Below are 22,411 nucleotides of genomic sequence, written 5' to 3' on the forward strand. Positions count from 1 at the left end.
TAAAATTATAATGCTGAATATTTTAGACACATTAGCTTACATGCTACAGTCTCCTGATGAAGGAAAGGAGCTGTCGGGGCTGCTGTACAACTTCAAAGACAGTTGTGACAGCGTCACAACTTCCACACAGCAGTGCTTAAAAGGTCAAGAAATATTTTAAAAGCTCAAGAAGTTTGATGAGAACTCTGGTGCTGTACCAATTTGATATCACTTTATGTGAACATAGAAGCAGCCGGGGCTAAACTCATTTCAGTTCTGGGGCTGAAATTGAGAGGGAGAAATATTTCCTGAAACACACACACTCACTCCTTAACGTTCAATTTTAACGTTTAACCTTGTTTCCCTTCTCTGCCGCGTCGGTACCACTTTTTCCGATTCCATATTATTAGGGATCTGGTAGTGAACATGATGGTAAGACAAGTTTGGTTTTGTCATAACGTAATTGACAAATGAAAACAGTTCAGAGTAAAGACAATGCCTCCTGCATCAGCCACAGGAGTAATCCCAGCCTCCTTTGTCATGAACTCTGTCACCTATTAAGATCATCTGGAGAGGTCCGGTTACAGTTGCCACTGGCTCATTTGGTGGTGACCACTTGGAACTGGGCCTTGTCTTTGGCTGCCTCGAAGCTTTGGAATATGCTCCCTGTTTAAAAAAAAAAAAAAAAAAGAGCATCTCCTTCTCTTTTACTTTTTGGAAGACCCGCAAGACACACCTGTTTCCTCAGGCTTTTAACTGAAATTAATTTTCAACTAATATGTTTTTATCTTGTGAGATTGTTTTATCTCATGAAATTTTAAACTGTTTTTACTCTGATTTATATTTGTTGTGTTTTAACTCTGTACACCACCTAGAGATGTACGTATTAGGGGGTATAAAAATGACAGAGATAGATAGATAGATGCATTAGACAGCCAGACTAGCAATGTGTGAATTCCAGATTACCACTGTGACATCATCTGAGCAATGGAAAAGGCAAGTTTCACCAATCTCCCCTTCTCTCTGAAATCCACTGTGCATCACTAAAATATATCCCCTGAGTGGAATTGAGAGGGAAGGGAAGATTGGAGAAAATCGTCCCTCCCCTGTTCAAATGACAGTGTAGCAGTAATCTCATTCACACTGCTGCATGCAGTGCACTCACACTGCTGCATGCATGCAATGTTACTCTGTATGTTGGTCATTATTTCATAAAATTCATTAGTAACAATGAACAGACGCTGTTTGCAATATTAGGTATGCTTGTCAATTTCAAAGTTGCAATTAATTAATTAAAAGCGATTATCCCTAGGAAGTGAGTACATACATGTTTTATTGAATCTTCCAATAAAAATAATTTCCGCCTTAAGCTTTGGATTTGTTTCAAAACTTCTAAACAACTTTAATTGTTTGGTGTAGTGGTTTAGAGTGCTGGACTAGGACCAGGGAGACCCGAGTTCAAATCCCCATTCAGCCATGATGCTAGCTCGGTGACTCTGGGCCAGTCACTTCTCTCTCAGCCTAACCTACTTCACAGGGTTGTTGTGAAAGAGAAACTCAAGTGTGTAGTACACCGCTCTGGGCTCCTTGGAGGAAGAGCAGGATATAAATGAAAACAAATAAATAAAAATATTTCAGTTCATATTGTCTTTTAATGGAATAAAATATTTCAACTTCTTGAAAACAGCTTCACAAATGGCTAAAATGAACATTAAGCATTTCCCCTCCCCCACCATTTTTATACACTTGCTTCAAAATAAGGCTTTGTAAATAAGATCACAAGAAACTCATTTTTAAAACTCCCTTGCTAATGAAATGCTTGGTTGTCTTTAATCCTAAGAAATTGGGGTAACTCCATATATGACATTCTGCTGTCCTCTAAGAGATCAAACTGGGCTGCTTGCGGCTGTCATAGGTGTACAAATAGCTATTTCAATTTGCTTCTGAGTTTACATGCTTAGGACTGAAGTGCATGTGGCTAAAAGTCAACATATTCTTATATTTTATTATGAAACATATCCTATTCTTCCTCCAAAGAGTTCAGGGTAGTGTACATGTTCTTCCTCCCCACTTTTATCCTCACACAATCCTGTGAGGAAGGTTTGGAGGAGAGAATGTCTCACCTAAAGTCTCACGGTGAGTTTCATGACTGAATGGGGAACACAAATCCCCCAATCCTAGTCTTCACACTCTAATCACTGCACTGGTTCTCAACTGTGTGAGTACTGATTGCAGAAGAAATCTGATGCAGGAGGGGAAAGCAGATTCATTTTTAGCAGGGAAGAAAACTAACGGGGAGGAGAGTATTTGATACCTTTAAAGCAGAATGAAAGTGTTTAATTATCAAAATGTGGGGAGACGGTGAGCCTGGGCAGGCTCTGTGGGCCCAAGCCCTGGATCTTTTAATTTCCTAGTAACACCTCTGCAAGCGAGAGAGGCAGGATTGTCCATGCAAAGTCCAGCATGCCACCCCGGCTGAGTATATTTGCAAGAGAAATAAAATCCAAGCCCCAATATTTTTATATGGGGGGGGGTTCTTTTTGCATCCCCTGTAATGTCCTGCTGGATCTGTCCCTACATATGTAGCATGTGCTTCCTCCAAGAAGCCCCAAGTGGTGCACATGGGTACATTTATCCTCCCAACAGCCCTGTGAGGAAGGTTATACTGAGAGATAAGTTATTGTCTCAGAGTCAGTCAGTGAGTTTCATGGCTGAGTGTGGATTTGAACTAGTATTTCCCCAGTCTAATCCAGCATACTAATCACTGTACCACCCTGGCTGAGAGTTCTTTCTTCTTGTTGTTATTTATCATTAGCAGTATTCATTTTTGAAATAATCAGGCAGACAGAGATGCCCAAGTAACTTCAGAATGTATTTACCCTCCATAAAAGCAGCCTTTTGTGGCTGGTCTGTGCTTTTCTTGGGTGTAGTGGCCCCTCTAAATTTTTTTCATCTCTGTTTGGAATGAGTTTTGTTCTGGGCGACAGTATCAAGGCACTGTGTGCGCTCATGCATGCAGAGTGGGGCCTTCCTAATTCAACCTGAGCCGGATCGAAAATTAACTGAGTGGACATCAGAAAACTTGTGAGCGCGTGCACATGTACACGCCTTAGAGGGAACGGTGCTTGGGTGTGCTTGTGTTTTGATCCTGCCTTATTAGTTACAAATCTACACACTACTGTAGTCCTATAAAGCACTATAAAGCAACTGATATTTTCCACATTTCTCTGTATCTCTGTTGATTAGCAATTTTGTGTTTGTGTATGTGTGTGTGTTTGCATTTTGATCCCACTCATTAACTACAAATCTACATGTTGCTCCACCTCCACAGCTGCCCACAACCAGCTCCATCTTTCACTACCTGTGGCTCCACCCAACACTGCCCTGCATAGCATCCTCCTCCCCACCCCCCCATCCCAGAACCACCAGCCACCACTGGTTTGTACCCATTTGACTCACAAGTATACTCCTGAGGTTCTGGCCACCCTTTGTACCCATTTGAAGGCCTCATTTCCCCTCACTGCTGCTTCAGTGCTATCTGACGGGAGGACTGGTTTTCTCCTTCCACAAAAATGTTCATGAAACTCAGCTAGTGCTTTCAGGTCAGTTCTACTTAAGATGCTGGGATCAGTCACCCATGACACTACTTGCGATTCCAGTTTATGAAAATGCATTGTCACAACTGCAGGTACTTATCACTTTAAGTGACTGTGTGCAAACATTACAAATGTGAGTCGGAATGTCTCGCACAATTCAATGAAGATAAATGTTGAAGGTTGTTGCAGTTATCAAAATATTTCTGGAGAATATTTTGGCTGAAATCAAGGACTAAGAGTCCATTTTTCTTTCTGTCTCACATGGTAGTGCTGGCAACATTTTAGGAATATAATTTGTTATTGTGAACATACACCGTAGTCCATTGTCTGAGTACTAAAAACACAGCTGAAGCATCAGCTTTGGAACAACTTGTACCTTTATGTCCTTGCTTCCCAGGCCAATTACATCAGCCAACTGCACACACAGTTGTGATCCTCAACTTCTGAGGTTTTAAAAGGAAATACCATCTAACAATGAAGTACTGCATGTAGAAATCGGTTTTCTATCACTTGGTGAAACTTCTCAAAAGAAATAAAGAATTCACAACAGAGTCTTATGGCTCCTTAAAAACTCACACATGTCTTAAAACACAGGCTTGTGTGACTACAGTCATAGGAACATAGAAAGCTGCCATATACCGAGTCAGACCATTGGTTTATCTAGCTCAATATTGTCTACACAGACTGGCAGAGGCTTCTCCAAGGTTGTATGCAGGAATCTCTCTCAGCCCTATCTTGGAGATGCCAGGAAGGGAACTTGGAACCTAGATGCTCTTCCCAGAGTGGCTCCATCCCCTAAGGGGAATATCTTCCAGTGCTCACACATCAAGTCTCCCATTCATATGCAACCAGGGCAGACCTTGGTTAGCTAAATGGACCAGTCATACTTGCTGTCACATGACCAGCTCTCCTCTCCATCAAAAGTGTGAAATTATTATTATTATTATTATTATTATTATTTCTTGTTTTTTAAATTATTATTATTATTATTATTAATACCACCACCAGCATGGGTGGGTGTGTGGGTGTATAAAAAAAAATTATAAACCGTGCAGTCAAATGGCCATGAGAGGTTTAAGTCTGGGACAATTCTTTCTAAAGCTTAAAATATACAAGATAAGCACAGTGACAATTTACAATCATGATAATTAGTGAAAACACTTTCTAGTCATGCTCAGGTAATTATCACCTGTAACGGAAAAAGCAACTGTTATCTCTAATCAAGCCTGAATGAATGGAATCAAAATTTCTGATAAATTATACATTGAAGTCTCCCTTTGAAGTTCCTCTGCTGAAGAACGGTAACTTCAGCAGCAGCAAAGTGTCCTGAAAGACTGAAATGTTCTCCCACAGAATTCAAAAGGCTGCCATTTTAAGCCTACTTTTCAAAGGGAACAAGACTTAAGAGACCACCACGTCTCTGTGTTTCCCTCTAATAGCCTTTGCGTCAACAGCCAGATGCAAATCAAACTCCAAGCAAATGGGAGAGGGTCCTAAGGGGCCCTGACGGGTGTATTGTTCTTACCAATTCAATATATAGGTTCAAGATGGCAGCCATTCAAAATATAAGCAACACCCCTTTGTAGCCCATATGCTGATGCTCCAATAAAAACCAAATTCACAACACGTAGGAGAGGATCCTAGGTAAGAGTCACCATATTAACAGAAGTGGAAAGTACACATTCCATCAATTCTATTTACGGACTACTTTTTAGATCATATTTGTGCCCTCCTTTTGCCTACAGACTGTGTCTGTCCAATGAAAGTGATCACACACACATCACATTTGGGAATGAGCAGGTGGATCAACCCCTGGCTTTATTAGGTACTATAACAGTGGGTAGATTTGGGGATAGAGTTGACATTGGGTTTGTGGTAGGGGTCTGTAAGCAGGGTCAGGTCTACTGAGCTAGGCCTGTGAAAAGGATATGTCATTGTCCAGAATGGGGTGTAAGTCATTGACAACTGAAGTGGTTTTAGCTGGGAGCTAGAGGTGACAAGTGGTATTCTGTTAACCTGTTTTTTCACTCAGCTAATGAATTCATTGCAGTTTCAGGAATGCCTGATCTAGGAATGCCTTATGGAGCAGTTGTATAACACAACACACCTCACAAAACATAACATAAGCTGGATCAGGCCCAAAGCCTATCTAGACAGCATCCTGTTTCACACAGTTGCCCATTGGATGCCTCTGAGGGGTGAGGGCATGCCCTCTCTCTTGCTGTTGCTCCCCTGAAAGTGGTATTTTGAGGCATTTTGCCTCTGAGGCTGGTGGTGGCCTATATCCACCAGACTAGCAGCCATTGATAGACCTGTCCTCCATGAATTTGTCTAAGCCCCTTTTAAAGCCATCCAAGCTGGTGGCAATCACCACAACCCTGGTTCTAGTGTTGTGAGAGAGGGAGAAAAGGTTTCTCCAAACATTCTCTCCACTCCATGGATAATTTTTCTTTATACATCTCAATCGTGTCTCCCCATAGTTGCCTCTTTTCCAAACTAAAAAGCCCCAAATGCTGTAGCTTTGCCTCATATCATCTTGTAGGGATGTGCACGAACCAGTTCAGAGGCCCTTTTACGGACCTCCGAACCAGTTTGAAGGTCCGGTGGTTCAAAGGAGGGAGGAATAGCTTTAAGGACTGGGGAGGGTGTTCCACGTTTCCCCCACCAGTGCTGACATTGAAATGTTTCCCCTGACGTGCACACATGCACCAAGCACTTCTGGCCCAACTTACACTGGGGCAGCAAGGAGGTACGCTGCTGCCCAGCGGGACCAATTTTAATGACCGCATGGGGGGAGGGTGTAACAGCACCCGCACCAGACCTTAGAACTATGGCCCCTCCTTTGAACCAGCAGGTGCCGGTTCCGTGCACACCACTATCATCTGGGTTGTCCTCTTCTGCACCTTTTCCAGTTCTATAATGTCCTTCTTAAGATATGGTGACCAGAACTGTATACAGTACTCCAGATGTGGCCACACCATAGATTTGTATATAAGGGCATGATAAGATAAGCATTTTAATTTTCAATCCCCTTTCTAATGTTCCCTACCATAGAATTTGCCTTTTTCACAGCTGCCACTCACTGACTTGACACTTTCAACAAGCTGTCCACCACGACCCCAAGATCTCTCTTCTGGTCAGTCACCAACAGCTCAGACCCCATTAAGTGTATATGTGAGGTTGGTTGGTTGGTTTGTTTTTGCCAAAGTGATATGGATCACTTTACACTTACAATGAACCACATTTGCCATTTTGTTGCCCTCTCACTCAGTTTGAAGAGATCCTTTTGGATTTCACTACCCTAAATAGTTTAGTGTCATCTGCAAATTTGGCCACTTCGCTTCTTACCCCAACTTCTAGATCATTTATGAACAAGTTAAGGATCACTGTTCCCATTATGAAAACTGCCCTTTTATCCCTACCCTCTGTTTCCTGTCCTTCAACCAACTACCAATTCACACATAAAACTGTCCCCCTAGTCCATGACTGCTAAATTTATTCAATAGCCTTTGGTGGGGAACTTTGTCAAAAGCTTTTTGGAAGTTCAAGTATTCTGTGTTCAAGTATTAAAGAGTATTACTTCAAGTATTAAGGAGAAGTATTCAGTATTAAGTTCAAGTATTAAGGAGAAGCCGTGCTGGTTCTCCTTAAGCAAGACCTGTACTTTTGTATGTTTAACAATTTTGTTCTTAAGTAGGCTTTCATCAACTTACCCGGCACCGAAGTTAAGCTAACAGGCCTGAAGTTTCCTGTATCGCCCCTAGATCCCTTTTTGAAAATTGGAGTTACATTAGCTACTTTTCAGTCCTCTGGTACAGAGCCTGATTGTAGGGACAAGTTATATAACTTTGCTAGGAGATCAGCAATTTCGCATATGAGTTCCTTCAGAACTCTTGAGTGGATGCCATCTGGCCCTGGCAATTGGTTAATTTTTAGTCTCTCAAGACAGTTTAGAACATCCTCTCTCGTCACCTAAAATTGGCCCAGTTCTTCAGCCTCCAATCCTGAGAAACTCAGTTCTGGAGTAGGTATATGGCCAGTGTCCTCCACCATGAAGATAGATGCAAACAACTCATTCAGCTTCTCTGCAATCTCTTTGTCCTCCTTAATAATTTCTTTCATGCCCTCATCATCTAAGGGTCCAACTGCCTCCCTGGCAGGTTTTCTGCTTCTGATATATTTAAAGAAGTTTTTGTTATTCCCCTTGACACTTCTAGCTATATGCTCCTCTAGCTCTCTTTTTGCATCCCTTATTGTCTTCTTGAATTTCTTTTGCCAGAGTTTATTTTCCTTTCTGTTCTCTTCATTTGGCCAGGTCTTCCCTTTTCTGAAGAAGGTCTTATTCCCTTTTATAGCTTCCCTGACTCTACTTGTTAACAGTGTTCCCTCTAAGGCGTGCACATATGCCTGCGCTCACAAGTTTTTTGATGTCCGCTCAGTTGATTTTAGATCATACTCAGGTTGAATCAGGAAGGCCCCATTCTGAATGCATGTATGCACACACTGCCTTGATACTTCCACCCAGAACAAAACTCATTCTGTACACAGATGGGGGGAAATGTGAGAACATTGCTTGTTAACCATGCTGGCATCCTCCTGAACTTGGTGGCACCTTTCCTCCTTCTTTCCAACTGAATGTATTTTAAATGTTCCATGTTTCCTGAAGTGATCTGACTCTCCCGACTTTCCCTTTCGGCTTCCTTTTTACCAGTCCCCTCATTTTTGAGATGTGTCCTCTTCTGAAGTCCAAAGAATCTACACTGGACTTCCTTAGCAATGTTCCACTTGTATATAAGCTGAAATTAATCACACTATGGTCATTATTCCCCCAATGGTTCCACAACTCTGACATCTCACATCTGGGAACCATTCAGGATTAAATCCAAAGACGCCTTCTCTCTGGTTGGTTCCGTGACCAACTGTTATAAGACACAGTATTTAGCATGTCTAGCAATCTGGCCTCTCTGTCAATACCCGCACATGAATTTGCCCAGTCTATGTGAGGGTAATAGAAGTCACCCATTATTACAGCTCTGTTTCTCTTTGATGCCACTCTGATTTGCTTCTCTAACTCTAGGTCCCTTTCAGCATTTTGATCCTGAGTGTGATCACATATCCCTAGTAACATTTCCTTTCAGTCACATTGTCACCCATAATGATTCTGTGGAGGACTCCAGTCCTCCTAAATTTTCTAGGTTGTTGGATTCTATCCCTTCTATAATATACAGTGCTACCCCGCCAGCATTCCACCCGCTCTGTCCTTGCTTGTTGTATCCAAGAATAACTGCATCCCACTGGTTCTCACCATTCTACCAGGTTTCCATTATGTCCACTATACAGTGGTCCCTCGACTTACGAAGATAATCCGTTCCGAACGCACGTTCGTAGGTCGGAATTTTCGTAAGTCGAAAAGCGCATCCACGGAGGTCCGGAAACATTCGTAGGTCGAGGAAACCGCATCTAAAAATTCGCAGGTCGAGGAAGCCGCATCTAAACCGGCAACGACTTCCGGTATTTTTTGTCGTTCGTATGTCGAAATCTTCGGATGTCGAGTACTTCGTAAGTCGAGGGACCGCTGTATCTGTTTTCATTAGCAACCAAGCACTCCAGCTCACCCATCTTGGCTCAGAGGTATCCAGTAGGACTTGGCTATAAACAACATATGTTGTGATATGTTCTGGACAGAAGCTAGAAACATGTGGGTGTGTGCAGCAATCAGTGGATTTCTGATATAAGGTGGTGTTTATATGTCTAGATGATGATGAATAGTTGTGTCAAAAAAGTGGATCTGCTGCATGAGAGGCCCAGACTGATGATGAGATAAAACCTGCTGAAATCATGTGGAATTTCTCAAGGGCCTCCTGCCCATGGGTCCAGATGATAAGCATCTATTGTTTTCTATGCCATAATTTTCTGGGGTTGTTTATGAACATTTAAAATGGGGATATGAGGTAAAATTCAAAACTAATCACATCTCTAAAAATTAAAAGAAGGCATCACAATATAAACCAATTTGTTTTTCCAAGTGTTCTGTCCAAAATGGTTTTTACTTTGCATCAACCATTAACTACAAAGGCTACTCTATTAATCCCTAAGAAACTGAACCATCATTTCTGGAAAAGCAAATTAATACCTTCGAGATGTATTTATGTACAAAGAAGCAGTGTGCTATTCTACAGCAGAGCTCCTGAGAGATCATTTCCCAGGTAGTAGAAGAGTGAGTGAGTGAGTGTATGTATGAAAAACAAATTCATCTCTCCCAAGATGGCTGTAGATATAAGAGGTTCAAATAAAACAGACCACGGTTTGCTATTATGAGTACAAGCCAGCATCAGCCTCAAGCTTTTGCGCGCGCACACCCATCCTGTTTTACATGCAAGGGGACAGAGATGTAAAGTATGTTTTCATGTTTGTCACAAACCATAGTTTCCCAGTTTGTTCAAACTTGGGAAACTGAGGTTTTGGTTAATAAATATCCAATAAATATCATGGTTAATAAGCCAGGATATGAAACCAGCATCACATCCTGATTTGATATCCTGTGTTAAATAAATGTGTTTGGTACCAACACAGTTTTTCAAGTTTAGACACAATGGAAAATTGTGCTTTCTATCCTCCTCCCCTTCCAAAAAATTGGGGGGGGGGTGTTGGAGTGCAGACTAGAAGGTTCTACTAAAAGATATACGTTCATATCAACTAAACACGGTTTGTGTCTCAACCAGACAATTGCCTGTCACACACATATGCATTCATTGCAGCCTTGTGCTAGATTCCAAAGATAGCTCCATAAAGGAACAAAGCCAAGGCAGCCCAGCCTCTCCTTTCCTGAAACAGACTATGCTGCCAGTCATCCCTAAAGCTAAGGAAAATTGCAGAAGCTCCTAGAACTTTTGAGGAAGCTCAGCAGATCCAATGAGAGAAGTACCTCTCAGCACAGTGTCAGAGTAAACCACAAAAGGATGCCCTGCTCTGGGTTCTTAAAGGGACTGGATCCCTTATTCTTTTGGAAAGCTAATGAAAAATAATGCATGCTATTATTACCCTTCGTTTCCCTCCCAAAAGCATAGGAAAGCATTCCTTCATATTTTCAGCAATATCTATGGGGAAAATATGAATTAACCTTTCCCACATGATATGCCTAAACACCAAAGAAATGTGTGGAAGTACTTTCCTATCGTAATGTGTGGAAGTACATTTCCTATCCTGAAAGGAAGTTCCTATCCTTAAAGGAATGGGACATATGCAGCTTTAAGCGTGCTTATCATCACTAGAACACTTTTGTTGGAAAAACTACACGAATTCTGAATAGTACAGAACCCCTTTCCCACTTGAAATACCGACACCCTGAGTTCCAAATGACATGCTGTGCAGGGTCCAGACACAAAGCAGCCATCCCTGTGCTGTATCAGTAATACATTCATCAGGCCTGAGTGTCAAGTTAATGAGGAAAAAGTCAACCAAAGTTCTGTTTAATTTTCTGGGGTACAAAATAGTGCAAGCATCCTTTGGGCCCCAAGCAGAACTTTTCATTAAATATACAACAGATGTTCACATACACCTATTAACTGTTACTACTTTATATAAATATATATAAAATTTGGCAGCAGTCCTCCAAGCAGTTTAAACACAATACATTTCATTACCAAAAATAAATAAATTCCAATAGAACAAGGACCTCCTAAAATAGGAGGCAGTATCTAAAAACAGTTTATAACACCTAGGCATATATAGTTCAAAATATATATTTTCAAAAGGGCCAACAAACCAAAACTAGAATATCACCCAACAAAAAAATCCCTGTTTCTCACACAGGCCAAGTTTGCTTCAGCACTAGGGTCCTAAAGAAAGGCATTACCTCAAGTTCTTGAACAGGCAGAGAGTGAAAACACACACAATTTAAGATTGCTATTTATTTATTTATTTATTTTATTTAACACATTTCTATACCGCCCTAACCCAAGGTCTCAGGGCGGTTCACAACAACAAATACTAAAAACAATTTAAAACAAATAATAAACAATCAAAAGTTTAAAAATTAAAAAGTTAAAAAGTTAAAAAGTTAAAAAGCTAAAAAGCTTGGGTAAAAAGATGAGTCTTTAAATCCCTTTTAAAAGCCACTAGAGATGGGGAGACTCTTATTCTCACGGGAAGTGCGTTCCAAAGTCTCGGGGCGACAACAGAGAAGGCCCGTCCCTGGGTGGCCACCAAACGACATGAAGGTAGCCACAGACGAGCCTCCCCTGATGAACGTAGTGGACGATGGGGATCATGCAGAAGAAGACGCTCTCTTAAATACCGTGGGCCTAAGCTGTTTAGGGCTTTATAGGTTATAACCAGCACTTTGTATTTTGCCCGGAAACCTATCGGCAGCCAGTGCAACTCCTGTAATATAGGAGTAATATGGTCTCTTCGAGATGACCCGGAGACCAACCTGGCTGCCGCATTTTGTACTAATTGTAGTTTCCGGACTACGTACAAAGGCAGCCGCACATAGAGCGCATTGCAGTAATCAAGTCTGGAGATTACCAGCAAGTGTACTACTGTTTTGAGATCATGAACTTCAAGAAACGGACGCAGCTGGCGTATCAACCGAAGCTGATAGAAAGCGCTTCTGGCCACTGCCTCAACCTGGGAAACCAAGGAGAGGTGTGGATCCAGAAGCACTCCCAGACTGCGTACCTGTTCCTTCTGAGGAAGTGTGACCCCATCTAGAACAGGTAGATCAATATCGCTTCCCGAGTGACGACCGCGCACAATAAGTACCTCCATCTTGTCTGGATTCAGTCAGTTGTTATCCCTCATCCATCCCATTACTGCTTCCAAGCAGGCATTCAGGGAGGATATGCCTTCTCCTGATGATGTTGACATGGAGAAATAGATTTGGGTGTCATCAGCATACTGATAACACCCAGCACCAAATCTCCGGATGATCTCTCCCAACGGTTTCATGTAGATATTAAATAGCATTGGAGACAATATGGAGCCCTGAGGGACTCCATGTAAAAGCTCAGATTTTGAAGAGCAACAGTCTCCAAGCAACACCATCTGGAATCTGCCAGAAAGGTAGGAGCGGAACCACTGCAAAGCAGTGTCTCCACCCCCAACACTCTCAGACGTTCCAGAAGGATACTATGGTCGATAGTATTGAAAGCCGCCGAGAGATCCAAAAGGACCAACAGAGTCACACTTCCTCTGTCCATTCCCAATTGGAGATCATCCATCAGGCCGACCAAGGCAGTCTCCACCCCATAGACCGCCCGAAAACCAGTTTGAAATGGGTCTAGAGAATCAGTTTCCTCCAAGACCGCCTGGAGCTGGGAGGCCACCACCCTCTCAATCACCTTGCCCAACCATGGGAGGTTGGAGATAGGCCTGTAGCTATTAAACTCTGAGGGGTCCAAGGCAGGCTTCTTAAGAATAGGTCTAATAATTGCCTCCTTTAAACAAGGAGGCATCCTGCCCTCCCTCAGAGAGGCATTTATAATTGCCACCAGGCTCTCCACAACAACCCCCTTGCCAGATAGTATAAGCCACGTCGGGCAAGGATCAAGCAGACAGGTGGTAGAACGTACCATTCCGAGCAGCTTGTCCACATCCTCAGGAGTCACAAACTGAAATTGATCCAGTCTAACCACACAAGAGGAGTTGCTGGATACCTCTGCATCTGACACTGCGATAACTGTGGAGTCTAAATCGACCCAAATACAAGAGACTTTGTCCACAAAAAACTCATTAAAAGCATCACAGCGGGCAACTGATGGTTCCAAAGATGGATTCAGGGGAGTAGGGGGCCCTACTAGACCCCTCACAACTCTGAATAGCTCCGCCAGACGAGAGCCTGCAGAAGCAATACGGGCAGAAAAGAAACACTTCTTTGCTGAACGTATAGCCAGAGCATAGATCTTTAAATGTGCTCTATGTCGTAATCTGTCGGATTCGAGTCGAGTCTTCCTCCACTTGCGCTCTAGTCGCCTACCTTGCCGCTTCAGCTCCCATAGATCTTCCGTATACCAAGGAGCCATTTTTGAAGCGGGTCGGAGAGGACGCTTAGGAGCGATCATGTCTACTGCCCTGGTGAGCTGATTATTCCAATTCTCCACCAGGGCATCAACCGGATCGCCAGCAGGGCCAACATTAAATCCTTCCAAGGCTTCTTGGAATCCTATTGGATCCAATAACCTTTTTGGACGGACCATTCTAATAGGTCCCTCACCCCTGCAGAGGTGGGAGGCAACTGTGAGTCCGACCTTAACCAGATGGTTGTCCGTCCATGACAATGGGGAGATCACAGGAGTCCCCACCCACGGAACACCACCCTGATCAGAATGAAAGATCAAATCAAGAGTATGACCAGCAACATGTGTCGGTCCAGAGACCACTTGGGATAGGCCCATAGTTGTCATGGCCGCTATGAACTCCTGAGCTGCACCAGATAACCCAGTCCCAAAGTGGATATTGAAGTCCCCCAGCACCATAAGCCTGGGGGACTCCAACACCAAACCCGAGACCAAGTCCGCGAGCTCAGTTAGGGACTCTGTTGGGCAGCGGAGTGATCGGTACACCAACAGAAGTCCCAATCTATCCCTGGTCCCCAAACGTACATACACACATTCAATATGATCAGACACTCGGATAGGGATCCTGGTAAGGGAGATATTATCCTTAAAGACCACAGCTACTCCACCTCCCCGCCCACATTCCCTTACCTGCTCCTCTACAGAGTACCCTGGAGGAAGAAGCTGGGCCCAAACTGGGCCCCCAGCCTCCCCCAACCAAGTCTCTGTGATACACACCAGGTCAGCCCCTTCATCCCTGATCAAATCATAGATTACTTCAGATTTATTTTGTACTGACCTGGCGTTACAAAGGAGCAAGGCAAGGTTCTGTGGGTTGTTGGCACTACGCCCCAAGGTCAAAGAGCTGGCAGGACAGCCAGAAGGGGAAACAGCTATTAAGTTTCTGATTTCCCTTCCCTTGCAACGGCCTGCTGACCTACCAACGTAACTTCTTCTATTCCCCACCACTACTGGGATTGCTGCACCGAGACCAATGGACACGCTCTCCGATCTCCCCATCTCCAGACAGGCTCCAAAATATTCAAAACAAATCTTACCCAAGCCTTATCTCAGTTGCTGCCCCCCCCAACCCAAGAAATACTGAAGCAGGGGGGATGGCCCTCGCCCTCATTGCTCCCCGAAGTGGCTTCCCAAAGTGGCGACCCCCTTTGGTGCCGCCCCTTCAGTGACGGCCCCGCCGGTGGCGGTTCCGCCGCCACTGGCAGTCTCAAAAGTAGCCCAGGGGCGGGCAGATGGAAGCCCAGGACCCCAGTCCTGCCAATACTCAGCTGTACCAAAGCTGGTAGGCAGAAGTCCTATGTCACAAACAAGAAGCCACTGGCAAGTGATCTTCTACTATCCCAGGCTTCTCCTTCATTCCTCCAAGAACAACACACTTTCTTACATCCTGACAGCTAAATCTTCCCACTATGTCTCTTGTCTTATGTGCCACTAAGGTGTAAGAAGTGAAACAGATGATGATGCTGCTGATGCTGATGATGAATTTAGCATATTTTTATACTGCCCAAAACTTACGTCTCTGGGCGGTTTACAACAAAGTAAAAACAGAAAAAGTAAAACATTAGTTAAAACAAAAAACAAAAAGTTAAAACGTTACAATGATTTTAAAATTTAAAAATAATATTTAAAACAGTATTAAAACAATTTTTTAATTAAAAGCCTGGGCGAACAAATGCATCTTTAAAGACTTTTTTAAAGCTGTCAGAGTTGGGGAGGCTCTTATTTCAGTAGGGAGCACATTCCAAAGCCTCAGGACAGCAGCGAAGAAAGCCCATCCCTGAGTAGCCACCAGACGAGCTGATGGCAACTGCAGACAGACTTCTCCTGATGATCTCAATGGGCGGTGGGGTTCATGACAAAGAAGACTGGGCGGCAGGGTTCATGACAAATATAATGGCTTCTCTAACGAAAAAGGGAATTCAGCCCTCAAAAGTCTCATCCAAGCTAAGCATTTGTGTTGGACAGAAATTAACTGCAGGATAAAACACAATCCAGCCCTAACCCAGATATTATTTTCAAGAACATCCACATATCATTCCCCTGCCCTCGCACCAAAATGGCAAACCAGCCATTTCAGGCAGCTGCTTTGAAAGGTCGTTAGTGCAGCACATACAACGCAAAACAAAATCCAAGATATTTAAGTGCTCTGTTTATTCAGATAAAGAAAATGTACTTACCTTCCGATAAATCATATGGCACATGGCTACTCTCAACTTCATGCCAGTTCTTTGTACATGATAAAAATACAAGTGATGAGTTATGGCCAAAATCAAAGTACACACAGACAAGGCCGCTGCAGACAAATAGGCATATTTCAAAGCATCATCACCATGAGAACCGTTTTCAAAATAACCAATGATCTTTCCCAGAAATATTGGCTGAATTATTTTGAGTGTTTCCTACGAAGAAAGAAAAAGGGGAGGGTTCCAAAAGTGAAATTTTAAAAACCAGAGCTTCCTCTATAAGTGATTATGTTCATTCTCTCTCTCTCTCTCTCATTTTATTTGCTTACAAAATCAAAATAAATTCAGCAAATAATCAGGCCATTTTATCTAATGTTAACTAGCTAACGAGAGTGGACATATGAGACAAGTTATTGTCCCTATATCACCATCCTCTGACCAGAAAGTGGTAGACATATCTGGCTAAGAGTGACTAAGAGCATGAGTCAGGATATCCTGAATTCAAATCTTGCTTCAGTATTTTTCACAATTCTCTAAGAGAGGTTAGTATCTGCTCCAACTACAGATGTTGGAATGAAGCTAAAAGAGTGACTTGCCTACAGATAGCAAGTTCATGGCACTGGTAAGATTTGAAACTGGCACTTCCCGTTTCATAATTCAGTTTTTTATGCACTGCAGTATTAGCAGTGGCGGGGTGAGAAATTTTCTGCTGCTATATTTTTCTGCAGAATATGTTCCCTTTCTACAAATGCATTGTTTCAAAAAACAGTCAAATTTATAAAAATGGAATACAATAAATGGCGTTTTAATTTGTTGAATAACTTTTTTTCAGCTGATTATCCCTAGGCAGTATGCATGAAAATATATTTTTAAAAATTGCCTAGTCCTTGGGTGCACTGAAATTAGTATGTGAACAGTTTTCAGTGCCCTCAGGTTTCCTCCCCACAAAACTTAAACAACATAAGGAAGTGTATGCAACTGAGTTTTCATGTTTTAAAATATTTACATAGTGTTCCGATAAAAAGAATTTCCAAGTAAATGTTTGCAATTGTTGGAACCTAACATTTAAACCACATTAAATGTCCTTTTACTGATTTGTTTTCCCAATCAAATATTTTTAGCTGAAATACTTCTGGCTATTGGAAAAAAGCTTTTCAGGTATTTCTACAGCACATAAAATTAACATGGTGTAATTTTTTGGTTTTGTTTACTAAATGTTGTTTTACAATCAACTTCACTGGGTGATACATTAGCTCACTTGCTCTTTCTCAAAATAATCTGCCCATGAGCCAGGTGTCCGCACTCTACCAAAAATCACAAGGCAAGTGCCTTCTACTAATTTACCAGCTGTCTCTTGGAAGTCTGTAGGCTATAATACAAGCATATTACACATTAAAACTACATCTTATAGCAGAACTTCATATTTGGGTCCTGCCTGGCTGTGAAAACACAGCAAACACACTGTGGCTGCTTTGTCTGCACAATGACTCCCCTTTTTGTTATCTTACCTGGCAAAAATATAAGTGATCAGAGTGGAGACAATCACAGCAGGGAAACAGAGTGGCACATTCTGACTGCTACCCTCTTTCCCTCCCAGCAGACCCAAGCTGAGATCAATTCGGTCAGTCCAAACTATTTTCCTGCCTTTTACCTTTAAGGTCAAAAGACAGAGAGGGAGCCAAAACAAACAGCTTCTCTTAGTGATGCTAAAGCAAATTACACAGTCTAGCACTAATGGCAGCCATCTGTGACTCTTTGCTTCTTTTGGTTTTACTGTCAGACGTTTCAGAGTTGCACTGCAGGAGAGAGGGAGGAAGGTGAGGCTGACCACTCCCTGATTCTGATATACAAGTCTTTTTACAGCATGTATCTTTCAGGCTGTTACCTCAACCAGTGTGAAAAATCCCAAAACTAAATACGGCTTCCAGTAACAAAGTATAATGGCTTTTGTAAGATGTGGCATCCTTGCTTCTTTTTTAGCCTTTTGCACCTCTTTGTCCCAGAACCTATAAAGATAAAAATACAAAAGGTAAAGGATACTGAAGGGGAATAGTGCAGTTGGGGGGGGGCGTAGGGGGGAAGATTCAAGGAAACCACAAGGCAAATATCAGTCCACAAAATGATTGCTTTGATTGGTCAGTTGCACGGGAACAGAGAACAAAACCTTGCTAAAAATGAAAGAAGTGCTCTCGTCATTATCAGAGCAACAAGTTGTTTGCTCTTTACTCAAAAACGATATTAATTATATAATTAAACATTGACCAGAATAAAGTCAAACCATTCTGCTCCTAACAAACAACCAAACCAGAAACCTTGAGGTTAACTTCAACCTATGATGGGCTATAGCTGGTTTAAGACCCATGAGCAGAGGAAGAGACATAGGAGCCAAGTGGAAGAAAACAACATGAGCGATAGTTAGTACTGCCCAGCAAGCATACCTTCAACTTGCACTAAGGTCCCATTCTCCGTGAAGTGACAAACTTACATCTGGATTGGGTGAGGCTCACAAAACTGAATGATCCTACATACAAAAATAAACTTATGCGTACAGAAAACTAGCATGTCAGGAAAAAGAGTTCCAGCATAGAATTTTCCCAGACATGCTAGTTTCCTATATGTAGAAAACATTTTTGTATACAAGGACATTCAAGCATGTGGGACTCCAAAAAATGTAGAGGTGGTTGTACAGTGGACACTAGACTCCCAAAACAGGAAGGGCAGGATATGAAAATAATGAGGAAGCAGGAGGTGCTGACACAGCAACCCGTTCAGACCCACAGCAGGGTTTCATTTTAGTTTTTAAAACACCCAAGACACCAAACAACATAAAATCAATTAGGAAGGGAATCATGTTGAAATAAGAATCCTATGACAATGCCGCAGCAAGAAAAACGCAATCTCTACTTCCATCAGCTCCCCAATGCCTAACAGAACAAGACCTTAGTCACTGTTTTTTGTTAAAATAAATATTGTCAACAGAGAAGTCATTCAGCTACATTGAGAAGTCATTCAGCTACATTGGGGCTACCACAATGAAGGCCCCACTCCTGATGCATAACAGGTTCACTTCCACAACTAATGGAATTTGGAGAGGACCCGTAAAGGAATTCATTCCCCGAGAAAGCAAGGAGAAGCAAATGTTACTGGTATAAGGCAGATAGTTGTCCAAGAATCTCATACTATTATTTTGATAGGCTTTGGAATTAACTCCATTAACAGAACGGATACACAAAAGTCAATAGCCCAATTTTAACAAGGTTTGGGGAAACCTATCATAACATGAGACCTGTGCACATTAATTGTGCTTTGATGGTTTATCTTGATACAAAGGTGAGGTCCCAATTTATTAGTATTTCTTTATAGCTCTTATCAATTGTTCTACCCACTGGTGCTCAAAACAACAAAACGACAAACAAAAAGATATTAAATTGGTCCTAAACCTAATAACAAACCCTCCAGGATCTCCATAAAGAATGGGTCATCAGCTCACGTTTCTACCAGTCTGCAGCACCAATTGCACAGATAGCAGCTGTAGCCATTACACCACTTCAGCATCATTATGTATGGCACCTTCCTCTACTGCTCTTCATGAGGCAGGTATCTGACAGGCAGTAGCCATACATGTTGTAAGAGGGAGAATGTTTGCTTTCAGTAACAAAAACAGAATCTGCAGCCAAATGAGAACTGAATGGTCTCCAGCTCTCGAGCAAACAATGCTGGGCTATTCTAAAAATGGGACAATGGAAGGCAAAACAATTGACATTATTGTCATGGTGGATTAGAGGGAGAATTACTTCTGAAAGACTAAAGGTTAAACATGTTTATCTCAAGGAACAGTTTGATTCACCAAATTAAGCATTTTTTAATAAACATATGGTGTTCATATTTACACATACGCTACAGCATTTTTTATTTTTTTGCAAAGTCTTAATGTTTCCTGGAGAACCAGAGACCTCAAAGGCGAGGGAGGGTAGAACTCCAACAGGAAACTCACTGGCCACAATCCAACACAGATGTAAGTGTCTTTAACCTATTGATTTTAAACACCCTATTAAGCAAACTCAGCTGTGCCAGATTGTGATTCATGCCTAAATAGCTAAATAAGGCTATATAAGCCCAGTCTCACTTTAAACTCAACGTGTGTAGAGCTCAAAAAACCCCACAAACATATGTACAGACACATGTATGCACGTACAAAGTAATGTCTGAATGGAGCTAAAATTTGCTTCATAACAGCTGCAAGCACTCTAAAACCCAGCTAGTACAATACAGATCAGACAGAGTGCTGGAACTGTAGGATTTCTCCTTTCACATACTTCGATAATCTTTGTATTGAAGGACAACAGATTTGCAATCATATCAAGAAAAGATCCACACTTGCAGAAGTCAAGCTGCAGAATAAGAAAAAGGTTCAATCACCATCAGGGCAAACTGATAGGTAGAATAAGCTGATATGCCAAGTGTTACTGTTAATCTACTCACCATTGCAATCTCTCTCCAAGCACCTTTGAAGAATCTTCAGTAAGTACTTTATACATATCATCTTCTTCCAGTTTCCGTTTATAACCAACAGCAAATAAAGGATTCAGCCACCTGTTTAAATAATATAGCATGACTTAATCAGTCTCTCTCTTTCACTCAAAAAATACCATAATTTTGACATTATGCTTCCATAAAAGCATTAGGGTTGGTTCACACAGACAGAAAAAGAGAAATATTGTGCACACAGCAGGCAGAAGTCTACACCTTATTGTACATACAGAAGTTAAACTTCGTTGGGATTCGGAACAAAGCGTTATTGCACCACAGCAGTGGAATCAGTGACTCACATACGTTGTAGCAAAATGTGGAAAGTTGAGCACCATAGTCATGTGAGCAATGCCCGTTATTTCCAATTTGTGCAATTCAAAGCGCAATTGCATTCGTGCAGCTTTAGGTCAGAGCGGAACTGCCCTGTTCTGGAACAGTGCAGGCAGGGTTTACACACACAGAGCAGTGCAAGCGGAGCTCAATCACTCATGTTCTGCTGCACTGAATTAGACAACTCACCCTAAGCAGTCAGACAGTCACATGGCTTGTGGAGTGCAGACACACAATGAACATCTTTCTGTCCGTTTCCCCCACCCCCCACCCGGCATTTTAAAATGAATTTGATGTGTGTCATTGTTCCTTTTTATTACTGGCATTTTAGTAACTGATATTGCTTTTATCAGTCAGCACCCAGACTAAGTTAATCATGACTAAGTCCCATTGATGTCAATCACACTTAAATTAGTCATGACTAACTACTCTCACTAATTTCAGTAGTGCTTATTCATGACTAGTTTGGATGCTGCCCATAGTCCTCCCCACTGGCAAGATGATCCAAAACCATATACAATAGTTAAGCAAGACAGAACAAATTTCAAAAATCAACCGCCAAAAAAAAAAAAAAAAAAGTATGAAAACCAATCAACATCTGTAACTAGCTCTCAAAAGAAAACCCACCATCTTTGATTAAGAGACTTTTTATGTTGCCTTGGGTCACTTTTTTCATTCAAGGAAGTTGCCTGTTCTTGTGAGCTCCCCTGCCTCAGCTGAAGTTGATGTGGCCAGCCTCCAGAGTTCTCAGATGTATGTCGGAGATGACAGAAGCTGCCAAGGCAGAGATGCATGAGCTGCCAGCTCCAACATTACATGGCACACAGCAATATAACTCCTCAGAGAGAACAACTGCACCCAATAGGTAGCCCTAATTTAAGGCAGTCTTAAAGACAACCAAAGGGCTCTGTGGTAGCCAGGACCTGGCACCAACTCTACAGCACACTTTAAAGTTGTGCTGTTGAGTCGGTGTCAACTCCTGGCAACCACAGAGCCCTGTGGTTGTCTTTGGTAGCATACAGGAGGAGTTTGCCACTGCCATCTCTAGCACAGTGTGAGATGATGCCTTTCAGCACCTTCCTATATCACTGCCATAGGAGTTTCCCATAGTCTGGGAAACATACCAGCGGGGATTCAAACCAGCAACCTCTTGCTCCCTAGGCAAATTACTTCCTCGCTGAGCTATCAGGTGGCTTTTTACGGCACATTTTATCTTTACCTTTATCTTCAACAGAATCAGAACTAGCAGCCTCAGTATTAAGACTCTGTGTTCCATCATCAGACAGGTAACACAGATGAGCTGAACTTCTAAATTAGTGCTCCTCCACCTACAATATAGGGGGATAATATTGCCCTAGCTTACACAGTTATTGTACAGATGACTGCAAATAATGGTACGGGAACCACTCTGAACATTCAAAAAGTGCCATAAAATGCTAAGTCTCCTCCTCTCTCCAGTGTTTTATTGGGGCAAGCGGCAACTTCAGCATTCCTAGACATGCAGGTGCGAAAACATCAGTATAATGCCACATTTTCCTTTGTTCTTTTTAAAAACTGCACTTCAAAAAAAAGTTCTTGACCTTGCACAACAGCTCAAAAATCATCTGCTATTAACACATTAAGCAGAATGAGCTGCCATTTCACACCAAGTGAAGAAACAGTTCCTTAAGGCCAACATTTCTAAGCAGCTGCACTTTGGTTTGACCCAGTCAGTAGC

The 22,411-nt window shown here is 42.2% G+C and overlaps 1 protein-coding gene across 2 annotated transcripts in view; it reads right to left on the reverse strand.

Moving 5' to 3' along the window:
* ABCC4 (ATP binding cassette subfamily C member 4) overlaps window positions 1-22,411 on the reverse strand; it is a 227,092-nt gene that overhangs the window by 192,593 nt on the left and 12,088 nt on the right. For both annotated transcript variants that reach the window (XM_053311913.1, XM_053311912.1), the window contains exons 2-4: window positions 20,317-20,427; window positions 17,720-17,840; window positions 15,829-16,050 (exon numbers count right to left, since the gene is read on the reverse strand). In XM_053311913.1, the coding sequence (XP_053167888.1) occupies window positions 15,829-16,050; window positions 17,720-17,840; window positions 20,317-20,427 (454 nt within the window). The remainder of the gene's footprint in view (window positions 1-15,828; window positions 16,051-17,719; window positions 17,841-20,316; window positions 20,428-22,411) is intronic.

This window comes from Hemicordylus capensis, chromosome 3 (genome assembly GCF_027244095.1).
Source record: "Hemicordylus capensis ecotype Gifberg chromosome 3, rHemCap1.1.pri, whole genome shotgun sequence".
NCBI classification, from domain to species: Eukaryota; Metazoa; Chordata; class Lepidosauria; order Squamata; family Cordylidae; genus Hemicordylus; species Hemicordylus capensis.